Genomic DNA, 27061 nt, shown 5'->3' with positions numbered 1-27061 from the left:
TTTGGGCTTTTTAAGAAAGAGAAAAACTTTTTTAAAAAAGTATTTAAAAAGATGTAATTTAACCTTAAAAGCTTCTTCTTCTTTGCTGAATTTTCTGGAGTCTTGAGAAGCTTTGTCTCTTTCTGGGGTGTATGCAAAATGGCCTCTGTAGATTTTACCCTCGGGTTTATCAGTCTCTCCATAACCTGTCTTCCATCTGATCCAAAATCCATGTGGTATTTGTGAGAGGATTCTGAATCAATGAACAAGACATTCTCCGACTCATCTTTTTCACTATCTGATGAATACTCTAAAATTTCTGTAGGATTTGTCTGAAAAAAAAAATTAAGAGAAATGTAATTAAATTTGGAGAACTCTTTATTAAAATTCACATTTATACATGCCTATTATTGTATTCCCGTATGACTATATTCATTGAAATAACTTTGCAGATATAGTATCTGTAGCTTAAACTTCTATTTTGACACAAAATCCAAACTAAGTAAGCCATATACCCAAAGACAAGAGATTAAATCAATTGTAAGCCAGGCACTATCTCACAGAATCCACCAAATTCAGTACAAATATCTCAATCTTCCTTCAATAAACTAAAAGAAATGTGCCGCACATATGTCAGTCTCAAAAACTGAACTCATAACACCAACCTGAATGGCCATTAGTCATTGTAATCTAACACCTGTTGGAAAAAAGTATTGTTTAGATTTTGAATTTTAATGTGGGGTAAATAATATTCACTATTTGTTAAAAGCCAACTATAAAGAAAATTGCCTCTTCAGGTGTAAACCACTTAATTTAACAAAGAAGCCTCCAACCTAAAGCTGAAAAATGGACTTTTCCCACACAATTCCAATACAATATTATATTTTCAAGAGGCTAATTTGAAACTGCTAATACCAACAGGAACTACTTAAAGAATGAATCACTGAGTCTTCTTCCTAACATTTTCTATGCTTTCTTTTACTCAAATTTCTGAACTACCAAATAAGTAAGAATTTTTTTTGAAAACTAGATTATAAAACAGAAGTCATATCAACAGCCAATCCTGGAGAAAAGAATCAAAACATTCTTCTGTAATGTTTGCTGTCTTTGCCCAGACACATGCTAAAACTTTCAAGTGTGGTAGGTATTTTATTTTTCCATTACTTAGTTTTGCAAGTCAGTCCCGTATTGTTCTAATGTCAGCAACAATTTACCCTTCAACATTCTAATTTTCCACTGTATCAGTAGCCCCTCCTAATTTAATACCTACACTAAATTTTAAATTTACTAAATATAAATTGTACATTTAGTTGAATGGATTCTGTACCCGGTCAATTCATAGTGTAGCTATAGGGACCCTCATGAGGAGCCCTTTCTACTGATGGTCAGCATGGACTGTGTCACTGGCATTATAGCAGGCACTTGGCTAGAACAAGTGAAGAGGATACAAGTGGATGAGGGTTATCATTTGTGGGTATATGTGTGTGCATGGGTGTGGGTGTGTGCATGGGTGTGGGTGTGTGCGTGTGTGGAGGTTGGTTAGCACTATGGTTTTCATCATTTCCTAATCTACACACAAGGCAAAGGGTTTACCACATTTGGCCTTTTTTGAGGATTTTATAGTTAAAACCTTTTTAAGAGCTTAAAAAGGACATCACCCATCCCCACACCTCCTCCAAAAACCAGGTCACCTGTTACCAGGTGCATTTAGAATATGAAAAAGTAAATGAAAAAAATTCTCAAAAGAAGAGCTTAGTTCCACTACCCTTTTCACAATCTCAGTTGCATGCCTACATTACTGCATTACTGCCTACATTACTGCATGACTGAAGTGTTTAATTACTAAATACTGCTAACCCATTAATAAGCTCAGGGGTCACGTTTCCCCCCAAACACAGCTTCCGAATAAATATTAACAATAGGCCACAAAAAGAACCAGGGTCGTTTACATTGAAAATTAAGTTCCTCAACCCTGAAAAGTTTTATATGTTACTTGAGAACTCCAAATTTAATTTCATCTTTTTGTTATGGAATGTCTTTTCTTTTAGTACTCTCAAGTTTTGCGCTTCCTGCTAGAGCAGGGCTTCTCAACCTCAGCACTGTTGCCATTTCACACTGGATAACGTGGGGTCCTGTCCTGTGCATTGCAGGGTGTCTAGCAGCATCCCTGGCCACTGCCCACTAGATGTATTGGCCCTGCCCCACCAGTCATGACTATCCAAAATGTCTCCAGGCGTTGCCAAATGTCCTCTGGGGGACAAAATCATCCCCAGTTGAGAACCACTGTCCTAGAAAAATGTCAACAAATAACCAGCTACACGTGGCCTGTTTTGGGGACTCACATGCAGAAGCAAAGGGGACACAGGGCTTTGTGGGGATGGGGAGGTCAAAATGAAATAGTCATAAAACAATGCGGTGGAAGTATTGCAATTGAAGTGTTGTTCAGGCTCTACGGGAACAAGAGGAAAACAAAGCCAGGTGGGGCACAGGGAGAAGGGGAGAAGGAAAGAACTACCACCTGAATCAGGATCTGCCACCTAAAGCTGAAAGCTAAGTGTAGGTTATTAGGCAGAGAGAGAAGGAAGTACATTCAGGGCTAGGAACAGGAAGACCACAAATATGAGGCCAGAGAGAACAGAGCACATGCAGGAAAATCTACAAGCAGCAGAAGAGAGAGGGCTGCTGAACACCTTGCAGACCAGAGCAGGGCATGCAGCTTTACTCTGAGGCACTGGAGGAGCCACGGGCAGTTTTAACAGGGGCTAACCAAGTCACATGTTGATATGGAATGATCATCCGAACAACATTCTGAAGAACTGACTCTACTGTGGGCAAGTAGGCAAAGCAGCTAGCTAGAAGGCTCTTACGTAATCAAAGCAAGAGATAAAGAAGATGTGAGGGAAGTGGGAGTAGAGATAAGTGGACCAGAAAGAAAATAAGGAAGGAGATATAACAATACTTAAGGACTCCCAGATGTTAGAAATGAAAGTGAAAGCAGAGTCAAAGGAGACCCCAAGCACCTGGTTTGAGCAGCAAGAGAGGTACATTTATCAAGAACGGGAATTCAGGAAATATTATATGTCCAATATATCTGGAGAGGGATAGCTGCTAATACTAAATATGGTTTTGATATGTTAATACTGCAATGCCTATGAAATAGTTGAGGTAACTGACCAAGAGGCAGCGGCTCTATGGGTCTGGAGCTTTAAGAAAGGGATATGACACGGAGATACAAGCTCAGGAATCATAAGAACAGAAACAGTGCATGAAGGTATGAGAGTTAGAAAAGACTGTCCATGGAAATTATGTACAAGTAAGAAGACAAGGTTCAAGTTGGAACCTTACGAATATCACCAACATTAAACCTGTATTCAGGTGAGAAGAGACAGAAAAGTGGATTGGATTTGAGAAAAAAGAGATTGCACAGACATGACCCCAACATCATCTCAAGCTCAGCCCTGCCCTCAACAGCAGGTTATCTTAAGCGATTTATTTAACTTTCCCATGCCTGTTTCCTCATCTTCAATTTGGAGAAATAATCACATCTAACACATTAAGCATTTAGTAAATGTTTTAAATTTTGTATTTATTTTCTGGAAAGTTTTTTTTTGATTCCTAAGAGGATCTCTATGTAAAGGACAACGAGGAACACAACAAATAATGTCTTCAGCAGCCAATCAAAAAGACAACTAATGCCTTAGTCAGCAAAGGAAACCATGTATTCTTCACATAGGCATTTCTAACAGGAAGCAAAAGGCCATAACAAATATCTTTAGCAAAAGAGAGCAAGAGGCAACACTTCAGCATATTTTATTTTAGAACTGCTCCCCCAAGCCTGAAATCCTGATGAACGTGGAGGAACTTTCCTCACATGGACACAGAGAGGAAGTACAGCTCACCAGACACTAGCTGTCTTAGCCCCAGCCTGACAGTAAGGAACTCACATTCTTTCACAAAGATGGTGTGCACATGTGCACACGTGTGCATGAATGCACGTGCATGGTGTGTCTGTGTGCAGGCATGCGGAGGTGCATGTACCTGGGATGAGAGGAGAAGGGAAGAATCAAAGACAGGTCAGAGGAGCCTGTGGGTTCAGAAGCTTCAGTTTACATTTTATCTTTATACTGTAGAATCTGATTAATGAGAAAGGAGGGCTATGAGTTTTGGACGAAGAAAGACTTGGTTCTGAATCACAGTGCAGCTATTTTATTGTTTTGCAGTTGCACAAGTTACTTCACTGGCTCTCCCATCGCTTAGTTAAATGGAAAAATTCTACTAGAAATATTTCAAGAATCAGAGATACTGACTATTTATTATGAAATAATTTAAGCACATGGAAAAGTATAATAAAAAATACATGTTTTCATTACCCAATCATCCTTCATCAAATATTAACACAATACAAATTTTTCTTCAGTTTTTTTAATGATGCAGTTGTAATTTCCTATATCTCTCTTCCTGTTCTAGTTTTCCTCCTTCCTAGAGGTAACTCTCTCCTGAATTTGGCATTTCATTAACATCCTGTTTTTATCCTTTTTCTACCACACACACACATAAATACTGTATAGTATTATTTTGCAAGCTTTTAAACTTTATATAAAATTTTTTTTTTCGGTACGCGGGCCTCTCACTGTTGTGGCCTCTCCCGTTGCGGAGCACAGGCTCCGGACGCGCAGGCTCAGCGGCCATGGCTCACGGGCCCAGCCGCTCCGCAGCATGTGGGATCTTCCCGGACCAGGGCACAAACCCATGTCCCCTGCATCGGCAGGCGGAGTCTCGACCACCGCGCCACCAGGGAAGCCCAAAACTTTATATAAAATGTTTAAACGGTATCCTGTGAACACAACTCTGAATGACCTACTTTTCCATCAATATTATCTTTTTATATTTATCCATGTTCATACATGTAGCTCTATTTCAGTGTTGCCCAATGAAAGAAAGCTATGTAATTTTAAATTTTCTAGTAGCCATATTAAGAAAATAAAAAGAAACAGATGAAATTAATATGATATTATTTAACCAAATGTATCAAAAATATAATCATTTCTCTTCTTTCTCAGCTGTCACCAGAATCATCTTTAGCAGTCCCTTCACAGCAATCCCAGTTTTTGCCTCTGTGCACCTCAAAACTCTCCCAGCCTCTACCCACACCCAGTTCCAAAGCCACTTGCACATTTTAAGATATTTGTTACAGCAGCACCACACTTCTCAGCACCACCTTCTGTATTGGTCTGCTCAGGCTGCCATAGCAAAATACGAGAGAGAGAGAAAGACACAGAGATACAGACGGAGAGGCTGATTTTCTCCTGCTTTCTTTGGAAAGCTAACCAACTGGTGTCCTCTGAAAATTTTCATATACAATTACTTTCTTCAGGTTTACAGCCCATTTACAGAAATAATACAGAAGAGAAAATTAGGATCCTTTGCAGTAGAAAAAATACTGCAGTGGTCAAATTCACAGAACCAAAGAGTGACTATGTAGCTATGATCATAATTTGCTAATGTTTAAAACATAACAAAATTATTAGTATTATGACTCTTTTTCTCTCCTCTGACCCAATGAACTTCAGAACTAGGAGTCTCCTGAATTAGTGATTAAGTATCACAAATGACAAGATTAAGACATGAGCAAGCAGTTCCTATGAAATCAGTCAGCAAAGGCAAGGACAACACCCTAACCGGACCACAGCTGAAGTCACCTGCAATCTACCAAACCCATACTGGCTCAGTTTCCAGAAGTCAGAAATACCACTGTAGGAGACATCCGTTACAATTTATTTCTGACCCCTCCTTTCAGAGAACAACTGCCTTTCTACCGGGGGACAGCCATCCACCTCCAAGCAGCCACAGGGATGGTCTCCCATGTCTGAACAGTCATGTGTCTACTATGATTGGCCTTAGGTAGGCAACTGACCAGATCTGAGGCAAGCAGATTCTGCAGATCTTGAATTGAGGGATACAGAGTCTGAGAGGTAGAAGCTGAGACACACTACTGACAAATCTCTAAAGGAAAGATCCGTGAGTTCCTGCTAGTGAGGTTCCCAGATCTCCCTGAGGCCCAGTTCACCCTTCAGCTTTCCCTTAGATTCCTCAGGATATACTAGCATGATTCCAAAATATTTACTTTTCCTGTTGAACTGGCTACGTTTGTTTTCTGTTACTTGCATCTAAGAAAACTAACCATCTGCTAAGTATCTCCAAGTACAGACGCTGTTCCATTAAACAAACATGTATTGAGTGCGCACTACGTGTGAGGTGTTATGCAAGAGAGAACATCCAATGAGACAGAGTTCCGTAAAGACCTTGAAATCAGAGAAAGGAGACATTTCTGTAAAAGTCTCAACAGGTAAAGTGAGAAAAGAGAAGAGAAAGCACATGAGGCAGCCAAGTACCATGGATATTCAAGATACACAGACAAGTCTAGACAAATGCAAGTTTAGAGTTCACCCTGGGAGGCAAGAGACAGTAACAACATAACCCTACAGACTGGGTGTGTGTGTAGAGAGCAGACACGTTCTTACAAAAAGATAAATCAGATGACCCGTCATCAGTGGGAAACAGGTTCTAAATTTATTTCTTGGGATAATGATGAACTGGGGCAAATTCACTCACCTCCTTCCAATGTGGCTTCTTGGTACCAGTGACTGCTCTGAGTCAGTGATGAAGTCCATGCCTTCAGACTTGTTTCCATTCCCAGCCCCACTGATGAAGTGCTCTAGCAAATTAAGTTACTATAGTGTTTTAATGTGCTGAAAGTAATTCAGCACACTGGCAAGTGTTCATTCATTTCCAGCCTACTACTTTAATATTCATTATTCTAAAACTGTTTGGTAATCAAATAGCACTACTGAAAATACTTCAGATAAAGAATCAGTTGGTTAAAGTAACGCACTAGGAAAGGCCAAATTTCATGACAGTCAAGATAGTGGTGCTACCAACTGAAATAGAGGACACATTCAAGAGCAAAGAACAGCAGAAAGAAGGTAATTCTTTGGAATACAGGGAGTTTTAAACGATCACAGGACTAGCACAGACAAAGAGAGCCACCTAGCAGGAGGCTGGAAATTCAGCTGCTTGGCAAAGAGGCCACTGGAGAAGAAACAATCCAAGGTATTGACCTGTAAGATGCCCTCATGGAGGACACGCGTGAGGACAAGCTGGCCGCCAGCACTCTAATTTCTGGGCTCCTTGAACCCAGTTACGGTGCATTTATGACTTCCACCTCATCGTAGACAACCTCCCGCAGACTGTACGGTAGGAATCACAATGGATCCACGACTTCCATTACTTTTAGGGATTCTTTATTTTAATAATCTATAATACCGTGCAGCCAAGATGATAAGAAGACCCCACTGTCTCTCCCTTAAAATCTGCCAGTTATCTGGCAGTGCACACAACATCTGAGCGATGGGGAGAGCAAGGATAAAATGGGAAGCACACAGCTCACAAGGATAAAATGTGAGCCGTAATCAGCTGGAAAACCAGGAATAAAAAAATTCTACAATTTTCTAAATAGGTGGATATTCAACAATATCAGTCCTTTTCTTTAAAAAATAGCTTTTAAATAAGTATCATAGGGCTTCCCTGGTGGCACAGTGGTTGAGAGTCCGCCTGCCGATGCAGGGGATGTGGGTTCGTGCCCCGGTCCGGGAAGATCCCACATGCCGCGGAGCGGCTGGGCCCGTGAGCCGTGGCCGCTGAGCCTGCGCGTCCGGAGCCTGTGCTCCGCAATGGGAGAGGCCACAACAGTGAGAGGCCCGCGTACCGCAAAAAAAATAAATAAATAAAATAAGTATCATAAATTTTTAATTTAAAAAATTAATTAGCATAATGTTCTATGCAATTCATCTGATACTCTTTAAGCTAAAGTTACTACCTATAATCCCATTTACAAATTTTCTTCATGAAATGTTCAGGAAAGAGTTTTGTAAGTAAAGAGCTACCCCTGAACTGAAGCGTCCTGATTCCTATAAATCAAATCTTTATCTAAATCCATGTATAAACGTCTACATGTGTAGGGTCCTCCTGGATAAAAATTGCATCCACTAACAAAGTTAAGAAGTTAGCTGCAAGATTAAACCAACCCTCTGGGGTAAAGCAAATGAAACCAATCAGCCAGATGAAACACCACTCTAACTTTCAGAATTTAAAGCTTTTAATTCTAAACTTTATAGAAAGGTCACACCAAGAGCAACAGTGGAATATCAATAATAAATGATAACCTCTTCATTTTTAGATGATGCCTCTGTAGCTAAATACTCAGCCAGCTGGTAAAACAAAAGGAACATGGTAACTAAACTAAAATCATTCCTTGAGATAACCAATTACAGGACAGAAAGCAGCTCAAACAAAAACACAAGCCTCGAGCCCTGGTCTCAGCTCAGGCAAGAAGGCGTCCCCAGCGGGGCCAGGGAAGCACCTTGTGCGCCTGCTAGCCCTGCAAAGTGGCAGGGCCACACCCGACAGCACTGCCTCTGCCCTCCGAGGCTTCCCACCCAATTACTGGCCAGCCCAGACCTGCCCTGGGAGGATCAGCGAGGGCCAGGCTATGACCACTTCACCATGTTTATCCTGGTTCGGCCTCCCTTTCTTCAACTCAGTACAAATGAGAAGTCAGGGGAATTTTAAGGAAAGAACAAGAGAAGTATAAGGTCCTGCCTGCTGAGAAGCTTTTAAATCTAACAACCACCACTGAATATTTTTAAGCAGGTTAAAGGTAGGGGCAACAGCAAATATGCTGAAGAAGATACGCCACTGCAGCCATGACAAGTAACACCGCCAAAACCAAGACCACTCTTAAAAATTAAGGGGAATGGGGCCTCCCTGGTGGCGCAGTGGTTGAGAGTCCTCCTGCCGATGCAGGGGATACGGGTTCGTGCCCCGGTCTGGGAGGATCCCATATGCCGCGGAGCGGCTGGGCCCGTGAGCCATGGCCGCTGGGCCTGCGCATCCGGAGCCTGCGCATCCGGAGCCTGTGCTCCGCAACGGGGGAGGCCACAACAGTGAGAGGCCCGCATACCACAAAAAAAAAAAAAAAAAAAAAAAAAAATTAAGGGGAATGAAGAGTACTGGTAGCTGATAAGCCAACAAATTTAGTTAGCAAATGCCCTCATGTCCACTCATAATTATAAAATGGAATTCATTCGTTTAACAAAGTAGTTGAATGCTGCTGTGTGTCAATATCAGAAATCATTCTGGGTACAGTGGATATACTGGGGGCGGGGCTGGGACACCAGAATCCTTATCCATGTGGTCTTTAAATTCCCGTGGAATCGTAACTAACACACACACACACACACACACACACACACACTCCTTAAGTAACAGTGGGCTGTTCACTGGCTATTTATCAAGAACTACACTGGTTGCATGAAAAAGGACAGCAAAACCACCAAGAATGGAAGGAGTGTATCAGAATCCCAGCTCCTAACAGTATTTTATTTTCTTCTGGGATTAAAAATCAATAAAAGCAACAAAATTCTAGACAACAGAGTCTTAAACTACTGATAGGAGATACACTTTCACTGTTTACTTGGTGAGCTTTTTGTGCCTGAAACTTTATCCATGAAAATCACTGCCAGCTAGTAAGAGGGAAACAAAAGCTACAGATTTTCTCACACATTCAAGAAAAAAAAAATATTTTCTGAGGTAAACAGGTTTAACAAGCTACACCCATGGTTACACCTCTGTAAACCACTTGGCTTGCCTTCCCCAAACCAAATGTTTCCAACCTCCAATTCCAGCCCAATGAGAACGACAGAATACCGACACGGGTTCACAGAAGCACCATTCCACCTCATCTTATGGGTTCACAAAAGCACCATCCCACCTCATCTTAACGTCCAAAGTGCCTGCTCTGAGGAGCACAAGGAGGAAATGAGAAACAGCAGGGCAAAGGCTCATCCTAAGACAAAGAGCAATAAAGAGAAACTGCAGCACTCAAGAAGGAACCTGCTGGGTCAGTCCAAGTTCACTGAGCAGCAGCTGAGCGTGGAGAAGCTCCTGCAGGCCCAAGTACAGGAGGGCCCCGCAGCAGAGATCCGTCCAGAACCAGGACCACATGGCCTGGCGAGTGAGTACAGGAGAAGAAAGAAAAGCACCCTTCCTCCAAGGAAGACAGTATATGACTGGAATATGGATGCAGTCCGTGACACAACCTGTCTGACCATTCTCTCTGTTTCAAATATGTTCAGAAAAAGACACAGCCCACGTCTTTCTGCAACATGGCCTTCTGGCAGACCCACGCAGGGGTGGCACACGTATCCCTTGTCTGGAGGCTAAGGGGCATCCAACTCAAACCTACACTCAAAACTGGGGCTTCAAAATTAACAGGGAAGCAAAAAGGAAAGCATACTCAAAAAGATTAATCTGTTCATTTGTGCAAACAGAACCAGAGGCAAGACACAGGTTGTTGCTGGTTATGAGTCAGGCTTTGCTTTTATTCAAGGCAAAGAATTAAAATCCTACACAGACTATTAGGTATAAAATAAGCTATAGGGATATACTGTACAGCACAGGGAATACGGCCAATATTTTATGATAACTATAAATGGAGTATACAGTTTAAAAATTGTGAATCACTACATCGTATACCTGTAACTTATATAATATTGTACAGCAACCACACTTCAATTTAAAAAAACTAAACTAAACTAAAACAAAATAAAATCCTACACAATGCAGAATGGGGCGGGGGGAGATGGGTTGGAAGAAATGGAGGGAGGATCCTAGAGAAGGTAGAAAGAAGGCTCCAAAGGAAACAAGCCAGGTAAGTGCCCTAAGGAACAAGGGAATAAACAAAAGCAAGAACACTGAAAAGCAACTACACAGCCTTACAGGGCCTAAGGTGTACCCTCCAAACATGGGTTCCAGGAGGTGTTCACAGGCATTCTGAGAAAAGGGAGCTCCAGAGTCAAATCAATTTGAATAAACACGGTTGAATAAAATTAAGTGCTGAGATTTCTCAGGGGCCTTTAATACATCCTTCCACACTGTGATCTCTAGGAGGAGGCTGTAGTTTTCCATAATTTCTTCTACTTCTATCTTCTAAAATATCATATGCTGAAGAGAATTTCATATTTTCTTGACAACTCACAATTATTCTCATGGATAACCATTATTTTGGACTTTGAGGTATGCAGTTCTGCATATGCCAGATGGGTTTCCTTTCCCACCATTTACAAGGTTGCTGGCTGGTCTCAAACCTGTGATGCCCAAGTCTGCTCCTAGCTGCATTTCTGATTGACTATCAAAGTCACAGACTCCTTGTTTGCTTTGGGTTTGAAACCAGGAAACAGCAAGGCTCAGTGTTGGACAGCAGGAGGACTATAAAGATTAATAAAATATAGATTCTGCTCTTTAGAGATTTGTATCTAGCTACTTGTTCACAAGTCAGTGAAGCCAAAAACACTCACTGTAAAGAAAATATAAAAGCAATTATTTTAGGGACTTCCCCGGTGGCGCAGTGGTTAAGAATCCGCCTACCAATGCAGGGGACACGGGTTTGAGCCCTGGTCCAGGAAGATCCCACATGCTGCAGAGCAACTAAGCCCATGCACCACAACTACTGAGCCTGCGCTCTAGAGCCTGCAAGCCATAACTACTGAGCCCACATGCTGCAACTACTGAAGCCCGTGCGCCTAGAGCCCATGCTCCGCAACAATAGAAGCCACCACAATGAGAAGCCCGCGCACCGCAACAAAGAGTAGCCCCAACTTGCCACAACTAGAGAAAGCCTGTGTGCAGCAATGAAGACCCAATGCAGCCAAAAATTAATTAATTAATTAATTAATTAAAAGCAATTATTTCACAGGTTAGCTGAAAAGGTCCCAATCAGACTTCAGGCAGGTAGCATCTGACCACATCTTATGTAACATAATGAAAGAGGGCAAACTAGGTAAACTGAAACAGAGGAAGATAAAATGATTTATATGTAGTCATCCAGAGTCACACAACAAGTTAAGTAAGTGAATAATCTCAGGAATCCCCACTATCCACACAGGATTCTCAACACACTACACCAGGCTCTGTCTAGAAGATAATGCCAGCCAAAAGAATAGAGGAAAACTTATATATATACACACACACAGATACACATACATATATGTCTACATATTTAATTTCAACAGCTAATGAAGTGAAGGAAGGCAAAATGAATTCTCTCTAAAGAAGAAATTTGTCCTGTGTATTTTTCCATAACATGAGGGTCAATAAAGGTGATACAGCAAGCACTTTATATTAATATCAAGGATTTTTAAAGGTATAATGTTTTATAATGCTCATTTCATCATTATTTCAATAACTAAAAGATAATGTTTAACATACTGTTGGGAATTTTATTGACCACAATGAGCTAAAACAATATTACGGAAATAAGTCAGCTCTGAAAATGATTACTCTTTAACGTTCATGCAAGAACATGAACTATGAAAAAGAAGTGCCAGGTTGTTTCAGTCTCTAAAAGCTAGAAACAACAAAGTAGTCCACTCTTAAAAAGATACTTGGTTTAAACTGTAAATTCAAACAAAACAATGTTTATCTTGGTGAAGTTTTAAAGACCCATGATACTATAAAGTTATGCTGGGCTTGATTCATGAAGTCATGTAGATTTTCTTACTTGAAAAATAAAGATAATGCTGACAAAATAATCAATTCACTAAAAGAACATATCTGAAATATAGTTGAACTAGCAGAATATTTTATATATACATGAAACTATATATATAAAACACTGTATAGCAGAACACTGACAACCAGCAAAAATTTTGTGTATGTTTCTGAACACTTACTATGGAGTGTTCAGGAGTGTTAACTCAGCGGTTGAGCTGAACCAACTACGTGCACTCAGAAGGGCTGCTTTCCCCACTGGCCCTTGACTGGCACTTGAGAACTGATCTCTTGGAATGTTCAAATTGATAGAAGTATTTTGCACACTCAGTACCTTGGCCACACTGTACTATTCTGTCTGGACGGTCTCTGCAAATCATGTAATCTATGGTGAGCACTGCTTTCCTTCTGCGGGACTGGGTTTGGTCACTACAGTCAGTCACCAAGCATGGTTACCAGTGTGACCAAACCCCACCAGGAACCAGTGAGCTTACTACACTCTGCACGTGCTGCTACAGTCATTGCTCGAGGACTAGGCGTGTCCTGTGCAACCTCTGGGTGAGCACTCTTGGAAGCTCATGGCTGGTTCCCCCAAATGCTCCTGACACACCTCTCCCCTGTGGACTGTGCTTGGTATCATTTGCTGTAAAAAAACCTTAGCCTCAAGTATAACAACTTCCAAGCCCAATGATTCCTCCCAACAAATCACTAAATCTGGGGATGGTCTTAGGGACTCCAGACACACAGAGTTTATAGAATTTTATTAATTTTAATACACTTTCCATTATTTGAGTAGAGTAAGAGGTACAAAATAGTCTACACAATCCTGGTAATCAGATGTGACTGGATTTTTTTTTTTTTTTTTTTTTTTTTTTGTATGTACTGTGTGGCATGTGGGATCTTAGTTCCCCGACGAGGGATCAAACGTGCGTCCTCTGCATTGGAAGGGTGGAGTCTTAACCACTGGACTGCCAGTGAAGTCCTCTGGATATATTTCTTTTAATAATGTATATTCAAGACTTAGAGAACCACCACAGACAATACATAAGCCAGTGAGGGTGGCTGCGTTCCAATCAATCTTCATTTGCAAAGACAGGTAAGGGGCCTGACGTCGCCTGCAAGCTACAGTCTGCCAATCCCATTCCAGAACAACTGAGCTTCAATAAAAATGGTTTTTCTCAATTTCTTTTCTAGGTAAAGACAACCACGGATTTAAAAAATAATAAAACAAAGAGTAAACAAAGGAGAATACCAAAACTCTTTCCTCATCACTCAATGTACCTTAATATGCTATAATAAAAGTAAAACTCAAATCACCTAAATTGGAAGTAGAAATAAATTTTAAAACTCAATTAGTATTTGCTGATACCCACTCTGACCTCAGTATAATACCAAAAGTTATGAAGAGAAAATCCAAGGGTAAGCTGGCTCACTGGCACTGGGCATCCCTAGACTGGCTGACATACCCCTACACTGGGTTTTCTACTGCGTCGTAACAAATCACCACCAACTTAGAGAGTCCAGAAATGGCAGGCTGAGTTCTCTACTCAGAGTTCCCCAAGGGTAAATCAAGATGCTGGCTGGCTGCTTCTCGTATGGAGCTCAGGGTCCTCTTCCCAGCTTGCATGGTTGTAGAAGATTCAGTTCCTTGCAGTTTTTGGACTGAGGTCCCTGAATTTTTGCTGGCAGTCAGCTGGGGGCTGCTGCCAGCCTACATGACTTTCCACATGGCCTCCCCAGCTTCAGAGCCAGCAACAGATAATCTTTTTCCTGTGGAATCCTCATATAACTTCCTGCAACTGGTTCTTACAATCAAAGTTTACAACATTTAATTTAGCCAATAACTGGATTCAGTATTGCTCAACGAATATCTCAAAGTATGCCTAACAAAACTAAAGCCCCTAAAAATCACTGAGAGGTTTTGAAATGAGCTTTTTTATAGAAAGGGTCCTACCTTAAAAACATTTAATCCAAATTTCTGAGACACTGGACCAGCATTAACATGAACCTTAACCATTCAGGTAATACATGACCTCGAATGAGGTCAAACAAAAAAGCTTTTCTACCGTGTGAAGCTCTTAACCATACTTGTAAGTGCCCCAAATCTATATAAATTCCTTTCTTCATCATCCACAACTTACTGATTTAATGACAACTATCCTAAAAGAAACTAAACAAGAAATTTATAACAGCTTGAAAACATAAAACAATTAGAGCTATTTTCTTAAAGGCCCCTAAAAACTTTTTTGTTTGTTTTCTTAATAGCTATTAAGTCTTGATCTATTTTACCAAAGCAAAAAAGAGAAAAATATACAACTTCTAAACTAGACAAAGCAAAATAAAGAGAATTACACACCTTGCGAACTTTCTACCAGTTTTAGCTACAAATCCGCCTGACCGTGTCTATTAAAATTAGGCGTTGTCTACTGTTTAAATGGCCTTTCTTGTCTCCTTGATTAAATTAGGTACAATCGAAAGATGAGTTGTCCAGAACAAATCAGAAGATTAAATCTCAGCTAAAAATGAGGACCGCATCTAAAAGTAAACTATCACATAGAGGCCCAAGGTGGAGACAAACAGGAAAACATCCTCTTTTTGCTGGACAGACATAAAAAGAAGGAAAACAAAAGAGAACTTAGACACTTAGACTTCAAAACTGCACAAACAAGGCAAAATAATTAAGTCCAAACAATTCAGAAATATATTCAAAGTGGGCCAATTTATATCTTTTTTTAATTTTTTTCCTTTCATAATTTTCATATTTTTAGTTGTGGCCTTTCTTTTTTTGCTTAGAGAAGTACCTTTAATATTTCTTGTAAAACTGTTTTCGTGGGGCTGAATTCTATTAGCTTTTGCTTGTCTGTAAAACTCTTTGCCTTTCCTTCAAATCTCAATGAAAACCTTGCCGGGTAGAGTTCTCTTTGGTTGTCAGGTTTTTTCCTTTGATCACTTTGAATATATGTGCCATTCTCCTCTGGCCTGCAAATTTATGCTGAAACTCAACTTATAATCTTATGGGAGTTCCTTTATACATACTAGTTACTTTTCACTTGCTGATTTTAATATTCTCTATCTTTATTTTTTTGTCATTTTAATTGTTACGGGTTATAGTGTGGACCTCTTTGGTTTCATCTTGTTTGGAACTCTGTGCTTCCCGGACCTAGATGCCTCTTTCCTTTCCTAGGTTAGGAGGGTTTTCAGCTACTACTTCTTCAAATAAGTTCTCTCTCTTCTTCTAAAACCCCTATAATGCAAATGTGTATAATGCAAATGTGTATAATGTTAGTACACTTGATGTTGTTCCAGAGGTCTCTTAAACTATCCTCATTTAAATTTTTTTTTCTATTCAGCTTGAGTGATTTCCACTACTCTGTCTTCCAGTTCACTCATCCATTCCTCTGTATCCTATAACCAACTGTTGATTCCTTCTAGCCTATTTTTTATTACAGTTATTACATTCTTCAACTCTGCTTGGTTCTCCCTTAAATTTTCTAACTCTTTGTTAAACTCACTGTGTCCATCCATTCTTCTCCTCAGTTCTGTAAGCATCTTTATTTTTTTATTTTATTTTTTTTATTTTTTTTTTTGCTGTACGCGGGCCTCTCACTGCTGTGGCCTCTCCCGTTGCGGAGCACAGGCTCCGGACACACAGGCTCCGCGGCCATGGCTCGCGGGCCCAGCCGCTCCGCGGCATGTGGGATCTTCCGGGATCGGGGCACGAACCCGTGTCCCCTGCATCGGCAGGCGGACTCTCAACCACTGCGCCACCAGGGAAGCCCTGTAAGCATCTTTATAATCATTACCTTGAACTCTTAACTGGGTAGATTGCTTATCTCCACTTCATTAAGTTCTTCCGAGGTTCCTTCGTTTGGAACATTTTCCTTTGTCTTCTCATTTTGCCTAATTCTTTTTCTTTATTTCTTTGTACTAAGTAGAAAGGCTGGTTAGGCTCCCTAATCTTGGATGAGTGGCCTTAGGTTGAAGATGTCCTGTGGGGGGGCCCTGCAGCACACCTCCTCTGGTCACCAGAGCTATATGCTCTAGAGGTGGCCCCTATGTGAGCTGGGTAGGCCCTTCTGTTATGGCAGGTGAATACTGTGGGCACACTGGTAGGTGGAGCTGGTCCTTGGCCCAGCTGGCTGCCAGGTCCTGCACTGGCAGTGGCTGCCAGCATCCTGGTAGCTGGGGCTGGGTGCTGGCATGACTAGCTGCATGGCCTGGGGGGTCCTGGGGCTGCTGCCAGCTCCCTGGCGGGTGGGGTTGGGCCCCAGGTGGCTGACTGCAGGCCCCAGGAGCCCTGGGGCTGGTGCTAGCCCACTAGTGGGTGAGGCCAACTCCTGGGCTTGCTGGTGGACAGGACTGGGTCCTCATGCAGCTTGCTGCTTGGTCCCAGGGCTTGTGCTGACAGGTTCATGGGTGGGTAAGCCTCTGGCACTGATGGGCTAAAGGGAAGATTCCAAAAGGGCCCTTGCCAGCACCAAGTGTCCTCATGGGAGAATGCACTCCCCAAAATGGCTGCCACCAGCATCTATGTTCCCAGGAGGAATCCCAGTTGCCTCCTGCCTCTACAGGAGGCTCTCCAGTATCAGCAAGTGGGTCTGACCCAGGCTCCTTTCAAATTACTGCCCCTGCACTGGGTCTCAGAGCACGTGAGATTCTGTGTGTGCCCTTAAAGAGCAGAGTCTCTGTTTCCTACAGCCCTCTGGCTCTCCCAAAAGTAAGCCCCACTGTCCCTCAAAGACAGGCACTCTGGGGACTTGCCTTCTTGGTGCAGGACCCCCGGCTGGGGAGCTCCTTGAGGAGAACCGCTGCAACTGTGATTATCCTCCTGACTGTGGCTGCCCTCCCAGGGCTGTGGGTCTGGACTATACCATGGCTCCACCCCTCCTACCAGTCTTGTGTGGTTCTATCTCTATTAACTTTAGCTGTGAAAAATCTTTTCCACTAGTCTTTAGATGGTCCTCATCGATAGCTGCTCCGAAAACAGTTGTAACGTTGGAGTGCCTGTGGGAGGAGGTGAGCTCAGGATCTTCCTACTCTGCCATCTTGGCCAAACCTTCAGTCTATGGAATTTTTAACAAACATGATTTTTTTTCAATTAAGCCTTGTGATTATGAGAAGGTTGTGATCTTCATTTATCTTTAAAAGCAGCAGCACTATCTGAAATACTACTTGAAATACTCTTTTTCTGATGAGCTGCAGATTTTTAATCAAGTTTTATAATACCATTTCAGGAATACATGCCATAGCAGTGATCTGAATACTATCAGGTTTACCTCCATTTTCCATAGTTAGGTCACTAGAGCTTGATAATTAATGAATAAGTTCTCGAAGACCCTTATTCCAGTTCTAGCCATTGTACCTCTTCCTTTTCATCTCCTTTGTGCATAGCACAGTACCTAGCACCAGCTAATAATTTTAGACATTGTGTTCTTTCAAATCACATATGATTTGGAAAATTATTGTTCCTGGCACAAAATGGCTCACTTTTGACACTAACTCAGTTTAAAATTTTTAATTCACTGTCACATACATACAAAGAAATGCTCTAGGCAATATGGGAAATACAAGAGAGACCCGGTTGTAAATTCTTGCTTCGGTATCTACTAGTGGTATAACCTGGACAAGTTTTTTAACCATTCTGAGCCTCAATATCTCAAACTATAAAAGAGGAATAATAATACCTACTTCACAATGTTACCTTGGGAATTAAATGAAGAAATATAAAAAGCACTATAAGATTCTTAGGACTAGGGCTTCCCTCGTGGCATAGTGGTTAAGAATCCGCCTGCCAATGCAGGGGACACGGGTTCGAGCCCTGGTCTGGGAAGATCCCACATGCCACAGAGCAACTAGGCCCATGCACCACAACTACTGAGTTTGCACTCTAGAGCCCGCGTGCTACAAGTACTGAAGCCCTCACGCCTAGAGCCTGTGCTCCGCAACAAAGAGAAGCCACCGCAGTGAGAAGCCCGTGCACCACAACGAAGAGCAGCCCCCGCTTGCTGCAACTAGAAAAAGCCCGTGCACAGCAACGAAGACCCAACACAGCCAAAACTAAAAACAAAAATAAAAAATAAAGAGTGTAGCTAATGAGAACTCCTTTAAAAAAAAAAAAAGATTCTTAGGAATAGAAATAGTATATTATCTTACTTATCCCAATGGCCAGCACTGCCTTAGCAAATTACAAGCCTTCCTATCCCTACTCACTCAACAAACATTAATAACACGTACCAGGCATTGTTCTAGGCTGGGGACAAAGGATAAATAAAACATTTTTCTTGGCCTCAAGAAACCTGTAATATAGAAGAAGGAACAGAAAGGCAAACATTAGTAACATAAAGAGTGATAGGCGTTATAGTAGATGTGGGTCATGGGAGGATTCACAGGGAGCGAGGGCTCAAGTTTATGGGCAAGGAAGGTTGATGGGAAAGTCTTCCCAGAAGAGGTGACTTGAAATTGAGTAGATACTTCACAGGCAGGGATGGAGTTGGGAAAGAAGAGTGAACTCTAAGCAAAGACAACAGCAGGGGTCAGAAATATGAAGGAATAAGGAGTCCTCCATCTGTGGGGAGTTGTCCTGTCAGCACAGCAGAGCCAGAGGGCAAATGATACAAGCAGCTGGGATAAAAATATGACCACCACATCCCAGAAAGCTCTAGGCAGAGCATTTCTAACCGAGGCATCTATTTAGGAGCTCTCCCGATCTCTTTTGGCTTTTTTGGAAGAAAACCCAGAGGCTTTATTTTCATGATCTCTTTTGATCCTTGCTATATGTCTATGAGAGAGTTATTCCTAATCTTTTTCAGAGAAGGCCCAAAGAGGTTAAGTTGCTTCTAGGTAGAACAATGACAACTGGAACCCCAGCCTGGCCCATCTGAAACCATGCTGTCCACGTTCTTAACCCTCATGCTCTGTCTAATTTTGCAAATGATTTCAAACTTTTTACTACAACACAAATTTCAATTGGCAAGACATGTATGTCTACAACTGAAACAACAATTTTATGAAGCAACATATATACTCTGTAATGGTTTTCTTTCTCTTCCCTCTTAAAAAAACCTCTGATTGTAGTTTTGAAGGAGGAGCAAGTGATCAGCAGCGCCAGTGCTGCTGCTAAGTCATGTGGGATGAGAATGAAGAGTCTGCCTTTGGACTGAAACTCTGCGGTCTTGGGGAACAGCACCATGCTCAGGGGCAGAAGCTGGACCAGAGGCAGAGAAGAGATATTAAAGACAGAAACATAAAGACACGTCTCAAGGAGTTCTGCTTTACACAGGAGTTGGGAAATGAGGCAGAAGCTGCAGGGGAAGTACAGTCAAGAAAGGTGAGAGTTTTGTTTTGTTCTGATGGATGCAGAACTCTGTCTTTTGCAAACATAAGTAAAAGGCAAATAAACAGTTTGGCATTCAATACCCTCATGATCTTAATTCTCTAAGCTCATTTCCTATTGCTCTTTCATAAAAAGGATTAACTCAGCTACACCAAATTACTGAATTCTTTTCTTTTCTTTCTTCCTTTAATATACTATTTATTTTACCTGGAATGCCCCTGCTCCTTCTTTTCTACCTGGCGAGCTCTCATTCAATGCTGAAGGCTTTGTTACAGCATCCATCATCCATGAAACCCTTCTCCCCACCCCAACCATCTATCATGAAGTGAGCACCCACACACCCACCACGGCGAGTCTACCATTAACAGTCCCCATATTGCTTTAGCTTGTACCTACAATGGAGTTCTTCCTAACCCACAAAGGGCTTTTCTTTTTGCCACCACTACATATTGTACCCAGTTCTATTTCTATGTACTATTTGTATACATGTCTGTCCTTCTTTGAGACTGTGAGCTTGAAAGCCTAACCTGGTTTTTGTATGCATGGCTCCAAGAGTACAGACTGGCATAAAGAAACTTCCTGTGAGAGAATATGAAATAAGTAAGTTCTGACCACTTCACTTACTGAAAACTTCTCTTTAGCTGACCTCTAAATAACAATAGCAGAAATCAATTTTTTTTTCACTATATACCTTTCTCTGAAGTGTTGGGAGCCCTGGGTGCAACTGTTCCATCTGAACAGCAACAAAGGGGAAATAAACTTTGCACCACTTCTGCAGTTAATAGAGAAGGAAACTAAAGAGGTTCCTTCTGCTCTGGGAGGAGAGCAGATTTCTTTCTAAATTAGATGTCACACACACGAAAAGACCCTCCAGGAGACCGCAACCAAATTTTTAGATACTACTCATAGGATAGGCTAACCACTTCTGTTCTGACCCACTGTTACATCTAGGAAACCACCTTTTCAGGAGATAATCGTGAAATCAGCTCCTGTGCAGAGAAGATGAGATTAACAGAACCGCAGCAGACTTGAAGTGTAGAAAACAGAAGAGAATGGGAGATAAAACAAATAGAGATTACCTTCCATTGTATTAAAGGAAAAGACACTCATATAATGGCGGGGGGCAGAGGGTGTACATAACATACCTTAACACATAAAAGCAGATAGACAAACCAAAAGAGTCACTGTTAAATATGAGTGAATTTAATATGACCACAGGAAAACAGCCCTGAACAGGATCTTTTTCAGACTATGGTGAAAATATTTTCTTTCCACATGTATTTTGTTCCCCAGATGATGAGACTCTTAAATGTACCCTAGAAAAGAAGTTCTTTCTACAAAGCATCCCCTTCATAACTGCCTATCATGACACAGCAACCAAGAAACACAAAGCTTGTGCTGGGGACAGTCAACTGGTGATTTCCTGCTAGACTTTCTCAACTCACAGGATGATGAAATGGCCTGGTGTTGCAATGCAGTTATGACTTTGGGTGAAAACACAGGGCATCCAATACAGAAGTGGCCAAAGACAGTGGTGCCCAGCAAGAAGTTGCTCCTACAAAGGAAATTGCAGTTCCTAAGATGAAGAGGAAGTCAAGAGGGAGAATTAAGTGTCTTAAGAACTTGAGAAAATACTGAAGAAACTACTTGTGGTCTCACATCTATTTAAAACCTTACGTAGTATATTGAGGTTATCATTAATTATAAATTTGAAACTTTGCCAATGCAGTTTAGGGTAAAGTTCACCCACAGAAGTCAAATCATGTCTGTTAGGGGCTGCTGTTCTCCTCTATTCCTTGCAGAAAGCTCTTCTGGAAAAACGTCTGGTGATGATATTGACTAAAGGGCCAGAGGAAGACCACTCTCGCTCATCTGCCCCTAGACGGTAAGAGTCCTGGTCACATTCCTCTTCATTTTACAATGCCCTGCATTGCCCTCTTCACATACAAAACCTCACACAATAAGCATCTAGTCTCTGTAATAAATGGCAACTTCTAGAGTTTATTTCCACTTGCCTGTAAAATGTACCCTAGTCACAAAGACCACACTACTAGTCAGTTCTTTGGCATTAAATGAATTAACACAAATTATCATTTTGAGTTTAATACAACTTTCGTAATAAGGTCTAAGGAACCTCTGGTAGAAGTTGTTCCTAACTCCTCCATCTGCAGACAACAGAAACTCAGTGGAAACTTCATATCCCACCCCCCATCTCTTTTTAATTTTTTTTTTTTACCATGTCCAGAATGCTTTTCCTGATGCTTAGAAATATTCACAGAACAGACCTTTTCCACCATTAAGCAAGAAACAGTATTGCATATATATTTTTAGTCAATAATAGGCTTTAAAAATATTTAAGTGGTATTAACAAGAAGGAAACTATTAAGTTTTTCATAAAAGACTACATGTGACTTTCTTTCCTCTGTCTAGAGTGTGTGACGACGTTGATTTTCTATCAAGACCCACAGCATGTTCACCTCTGCAAGACAATGTGAGGCACCAAGGACCTGCTTTTTACCCTAATTTCCGAAATCTTGTTTGGTACTATTTCACTCTAAATGAACTGCACTCCACAGTGAGATCTCCCTCACAAAACCACCTTTTCGACGTCTCAAGTCCTCCTGACTCTGTTAATAACCGCTTATATCACCATCCCACAATTTCTAATCTGGCTTTGGAATCACTGTGTTCTTACGATCTCCATCTGCCTTCCTCACCTTCATTCACTTCACAACCACTGACGAACAACAAGTGTTCTGCCTGCTCGATGCTGCTGCACAAACACGAAGACAGACGTGGGCTGGTTATGGACAGGGAATCATCTGTTACAACAGAGTGCGCTACATGCCACAGAAGGAGCAAGGACAAAGTGCTATAAGGTATGGAAGAAGGACACGAAACCAGACCCCGGGGTGGGGGCCAGCGAGGGCTCCCAGAGGGAGGGAGAGTGAAGATGACCCTTCACTGTGCCGGGATGCCAGCAGCAGAGTTTCTTGCCAGCTATTTAACTTTTTTTTTTTTACAACTTTATTGGAGTATAATTGCTTCACAATGGTGTATTAGTTTCTGCTTTATAACAAAGTGAATCAGTTATACATATACACATGTTCCCATATCTCTTCCCTCTTGCGTCTCCCTCCCTCCCACCCTCCCTATCCCACCCCTCCAGGCGGTCACAGAGCACTGAGCTGATCTCCCTGTGCTATGCGGCTGCTTCCCACTAGCTATCTACCTTACGTTTGGTAGTGTATATATGTGTCCATCATCCGATGAATGGATAAAGATGTGGCACATATATACAATGGAATATTACTCAGCCATAAAAAGAAACGAAATTGAGCTATTTGTAATGAGGTGGATAGACCTAGTCTGTCATACAGAGTGAAGTAAGTCAGAAAGAGAAAGACAAATACCATATGCTAACACATATATATGGAATTTAAGAAAAAAACAAATGTCATGAAGAACCTAGGGGTAAAACAGGAATAAAGGCACAGACCTACTTGAGAATAGACTTGAGGATATGGGGAGGGGGAAGGGTAAGCTGGGACAAAGCAAGAGAGAGGCATGGACATATTTAACTTCTTTATGTTGACATATTCCCACTCAAACGTGTGGGTTTACGTAACAACATGCACTACCTGTGCCCTGTGAATGCTGTCCACGAGCTTTATGTTACTTTTCTATCGTGTGTAACAAGTTTCCACAAACTCAGGGGACTACAGTCACACAGACTTATTAGCTAGTAGTTCTGCAGGCCAGAAGTCTTGCTTGGTTCTTTTTGTTTGTTTTCTTGTGGCTGCACTGCATGGCCTGCGGGATCTTAGTTCCCCGACCAGGGATCGAACCCATGCCCCCTGCGGTGGAAGCACAGAGTCCTAACCACTGGACGGCCAGGGAAGTCCCCTGCTCGCTTTAACTGGGTCCTCTGCTCACAAAGCTGACATCAAGGTATGGCTGGGCTTACTTCTCCCCTGGAGACTCTGGAGAAAAACCCAATTCTATGTTCATTTTCTTGTTGGCAGAATTCAGGTCCTTTTGGCTTTATGACTGAGGTCTCTATTTCCTTGCTGGCTGTTGGCCGGGGTCCACTGTGAGCTCCTAGATGCTGCCACATACCTTGCCCTGTGGCCTCTTCCAACTGAGAACCAGCAATATTACATAAATCCCTTTCCTGCTTCCAATTCTGACTTCCTCAGTCTCTGACATCTAGACCCAGATTTAAAGGGCTCATGGGATCAGGTCAGGCCCACTGAGGATCAACTCTTGTCTTCAAGTCCACTGTGCTACATAACAAAACCTAATCATGGGAGTAAATACCATCCTAGTCACCGTCGCAGGGATGATGCAGGGTACTGCCGGGAATGAGGATGTCAGAGGTCATTTTAGAATTCTACCTACCACAACTTATAAAGAAAACACAAAACCTTGGCATCAAAATACTTGTCATCAAGGAAGAATTTTATGGCACTGATTAGAAACTGGGTACTTGGGTTCTCTCTATATAAAGATTTTAGTTTTCAATCCTGAGATTCCAAAAGCCAAAAAATTATAGACAACTCCCAAATCTATGCCTCCTGCTTTTTTATCCCTAATTCACTCATCTTTACAAATGCCTGAGACATTTATATTTGAATATCTCACTCAACCTCACATGATAAATAAAACTGAACTAACAGCCTTCCCCTTCAGAGTCACCCGTTCTGAGATTTCCATTGCGCCCGCAGGCAGCCAGTGCTCCAGGGTATCAGCCTCAGCACATGGCGATTTTATCTTCTACTCTGTGTGCTCTTTGACATCAAGCCGAACTGAAACTAATTCATCAATAAATCTTAACACTCCTCACTCTCTCCATTACCAAGCATACTCTGTCTAGAACAGGGCCATTAGAAACACTGGTCTCCCAACCTGAACTCCCCTCCCTGGAACTTTCTTCTCTTCTCCTCCTGTCCACGCACACACTGGCCCCACGCTGCACACGCCAGTGAAGGCCCCAACACCCCACTCAGCCGACTCAGGAACTCCCGCTCGGGAACCAGAGCAGCCCCCTGTCCCAGTCAAGGACACAGGAGCTCCTGGGGCCAGGGCTAGAGGCCAATACTTAGCATTCCCTGGGGCCTGAGCTCATACTTCAAACCCCGTAATCCAACTCCACACCACAGAGTCAGCTGCCTGCACTCCTCACCTTCTAGTCCCACCTCAGGCTCTGTGCACTGCTCTCTCAGGCAGACATGCCTTAGCCTTGAGGAGTCAGCTCCACAAAGGCTTTTCTGATCACTCTCATCCTACCACCTGCCTCAAGGACCTCTTCACCCATACCGCCTGGCATTAGCCTTATCTTGCTCTGGCTCCTATCAGGTTTTTTACAGGGGCACTGTACCTGTGTGTGTGTGTGTGTGTGTGTGTGTGTGTTCTTCTCCATATCCCTCAGCATCTTATGCAGCACATACAAGAAGCTAGAGAATTAAGTCAATTTTCCCCACGATCCAATCTACATCTCCAGTCCTTATCTTTCACCTGTTTTTATAATCTCTTTATTTCTCCTTGCCTGGAAGAACATCTTTAAAACAGAGGTTAATACAGTAGGCCATCCATTCTGGTCTCTGTAGGAATGAGGTAATTGCATAATTAACAATCCAGAGTGGCAGACAAGTCAATTTATTTAATGTTTACATTGAATAATATTTAAGACTCTTAAAATAGGAGTAAATGGAAAAAAGATTCTAGGAAAATAAACTACTTCTTCTAGACATCGAGGACACATAGCAAAAGAGGTTTTAAAGTAGGGAGAGAAATAGAACTTGGAAAAATGTGCATTTTCATGTGCAAAATTGCATGTGCACAAGGGTTGCTTTGTTTCATAAGTAAAGGATGGGAGACAATCTGAAAGTCCACCCACGTGGGAATAGCTAAATGGATGACGGTATCACCACGTGCGGACACTGTGCCACAGCGGTAAAAAGGAGACTTCCTGAGCTACTATGGAAGGGTCTGGGCACACTAAATGTGTTACTTCGTGTGCAGAGCTATGTGTCAAGTATGCTGTCATTTGTTTACAGAGGTCAGGGGACATATCTTCATATACATTTACTTACATCTCTGGAAGAATTTAACAATAGTGTTTGCCGATTGGGGGAAGGGAACTCTGGGATTGAGGAGGCTTCCGTCCTTGCCTGTGGTATGTGGACTGTGTGAACCTGGTACCAAAAGAGGCCAGGCAGAGCCACCTCTGTAATTGCCGGAATGGAGCAGATTCATCCACAGCTAGTTGTAAAGCTCAATGCTCCAGAAGAAGCTTCATGCTTCCAGAAATACCCATATGTGTTTAGCTGATCTTCTCTGGCAGAAGAAAAGTTTTAGAGGTAACACGCCCAAACATTTGTGGATTCCTTCTTTTGCTAGAAGCGCTGCGCTGCACACAGCAAAGGCACATCCAGTAGAACAGCCACAGGCCTGCAGCGAGGGCAGACAAGTGGCAACTGCACACAGGACGCTGCCCATGCCACAATAAAGACCATGCAATCTTGCCATTTGCGACAACATGGAAGGAGCTTGAGGCCATTACACTAAGTGAAATAAGTCAGGCAGACAAAGACAAGTACTGCATGGTATCACTTATATGTGGCATCTAAACAAGCCAAACGTGTAAAGATACTTTAAAGCACAGGAGGCAAACTGGCAGCCAGCAGAGAAGTTTTCATTTTTGCTTTTTGCCCTACAGAGTTTTTCACTTTTTGTTTTTATTTTTCTTTGAACTAGTTGCCTACATGTAGAAGTTGGGAGATTTCACAGCAGATCTGACTGATAGCTTCTCTTGAAACTGAGAGGATCTGGAAGTGCTGGAATCACACTCCTGCAAGGCAACAGCTGGCTAGAGCTTACTAACAGTTCTTGTGCTCAGCCAGGCCCTCTGGGCCCTAATGGTTTGTCTCACTTGCCTGGTCCACAAGCATCCACAGGCCTCCTACCCTGGGACGTGTTCCTATACAGATGAATCAATGGCAAACAAGGTGAGCAGAATAAATTTCTCCAGGCTCCAAGGTGAGCAGAATGAGCAGAATAAACTGAATTACAATTTGAGAGTGATATCCTTTGGCTGCTTAAGGACTAATGAGAAATAACCAGCCACACAGCAATGATTCT

The 27061-nt window shown here is 42.0% G+C and overlaps 1 protein-coding gene across 2 annotated transcripts in view; it reads right to left on the bottom strand.

The window, feature by feature from the left end:
* Positions 1-27061, bottom strand: part of SPIDR (scaffold protein involved in DNA repair) — a 331570-nt gene that overhangs the window by 226976 nt on the left and 77533 nt on the right. For both annotated transcript variants that reach the window (XM_060116489.1, XM_060116488.1), the window contains exon 6: positions 64-311. In XM_060116489.1, coding sequence (XP_059972472.1) covers positions 64-311 — 248 coding nt within the window. The remainder of the gene's footprint in view (positions 1-63; positions 312-27061) is intronic.

The sequence above is a fragment of the Mesoplodon densirostris genome, chromosome 13 (assembly GCF_025265405.1).
Source record: "Mesoplodon densirostris isolate mMesDen1 chromosome 13, mMesDen1 primary haplotype, whole genome shotgun sequence".
NCBI classification, from domain to species: domain Eukaryota; kingdom Metazoa; phylum Chordata; class Mammalia; order Artiodactyla; family Ziphiidae; genus Mesoplodon; species Mesoplodon densirostris.
Note: the sequence above shows the minus strand (reverse complement) of the source record. Positions and strands in the feature narration are given on the sequence as shown.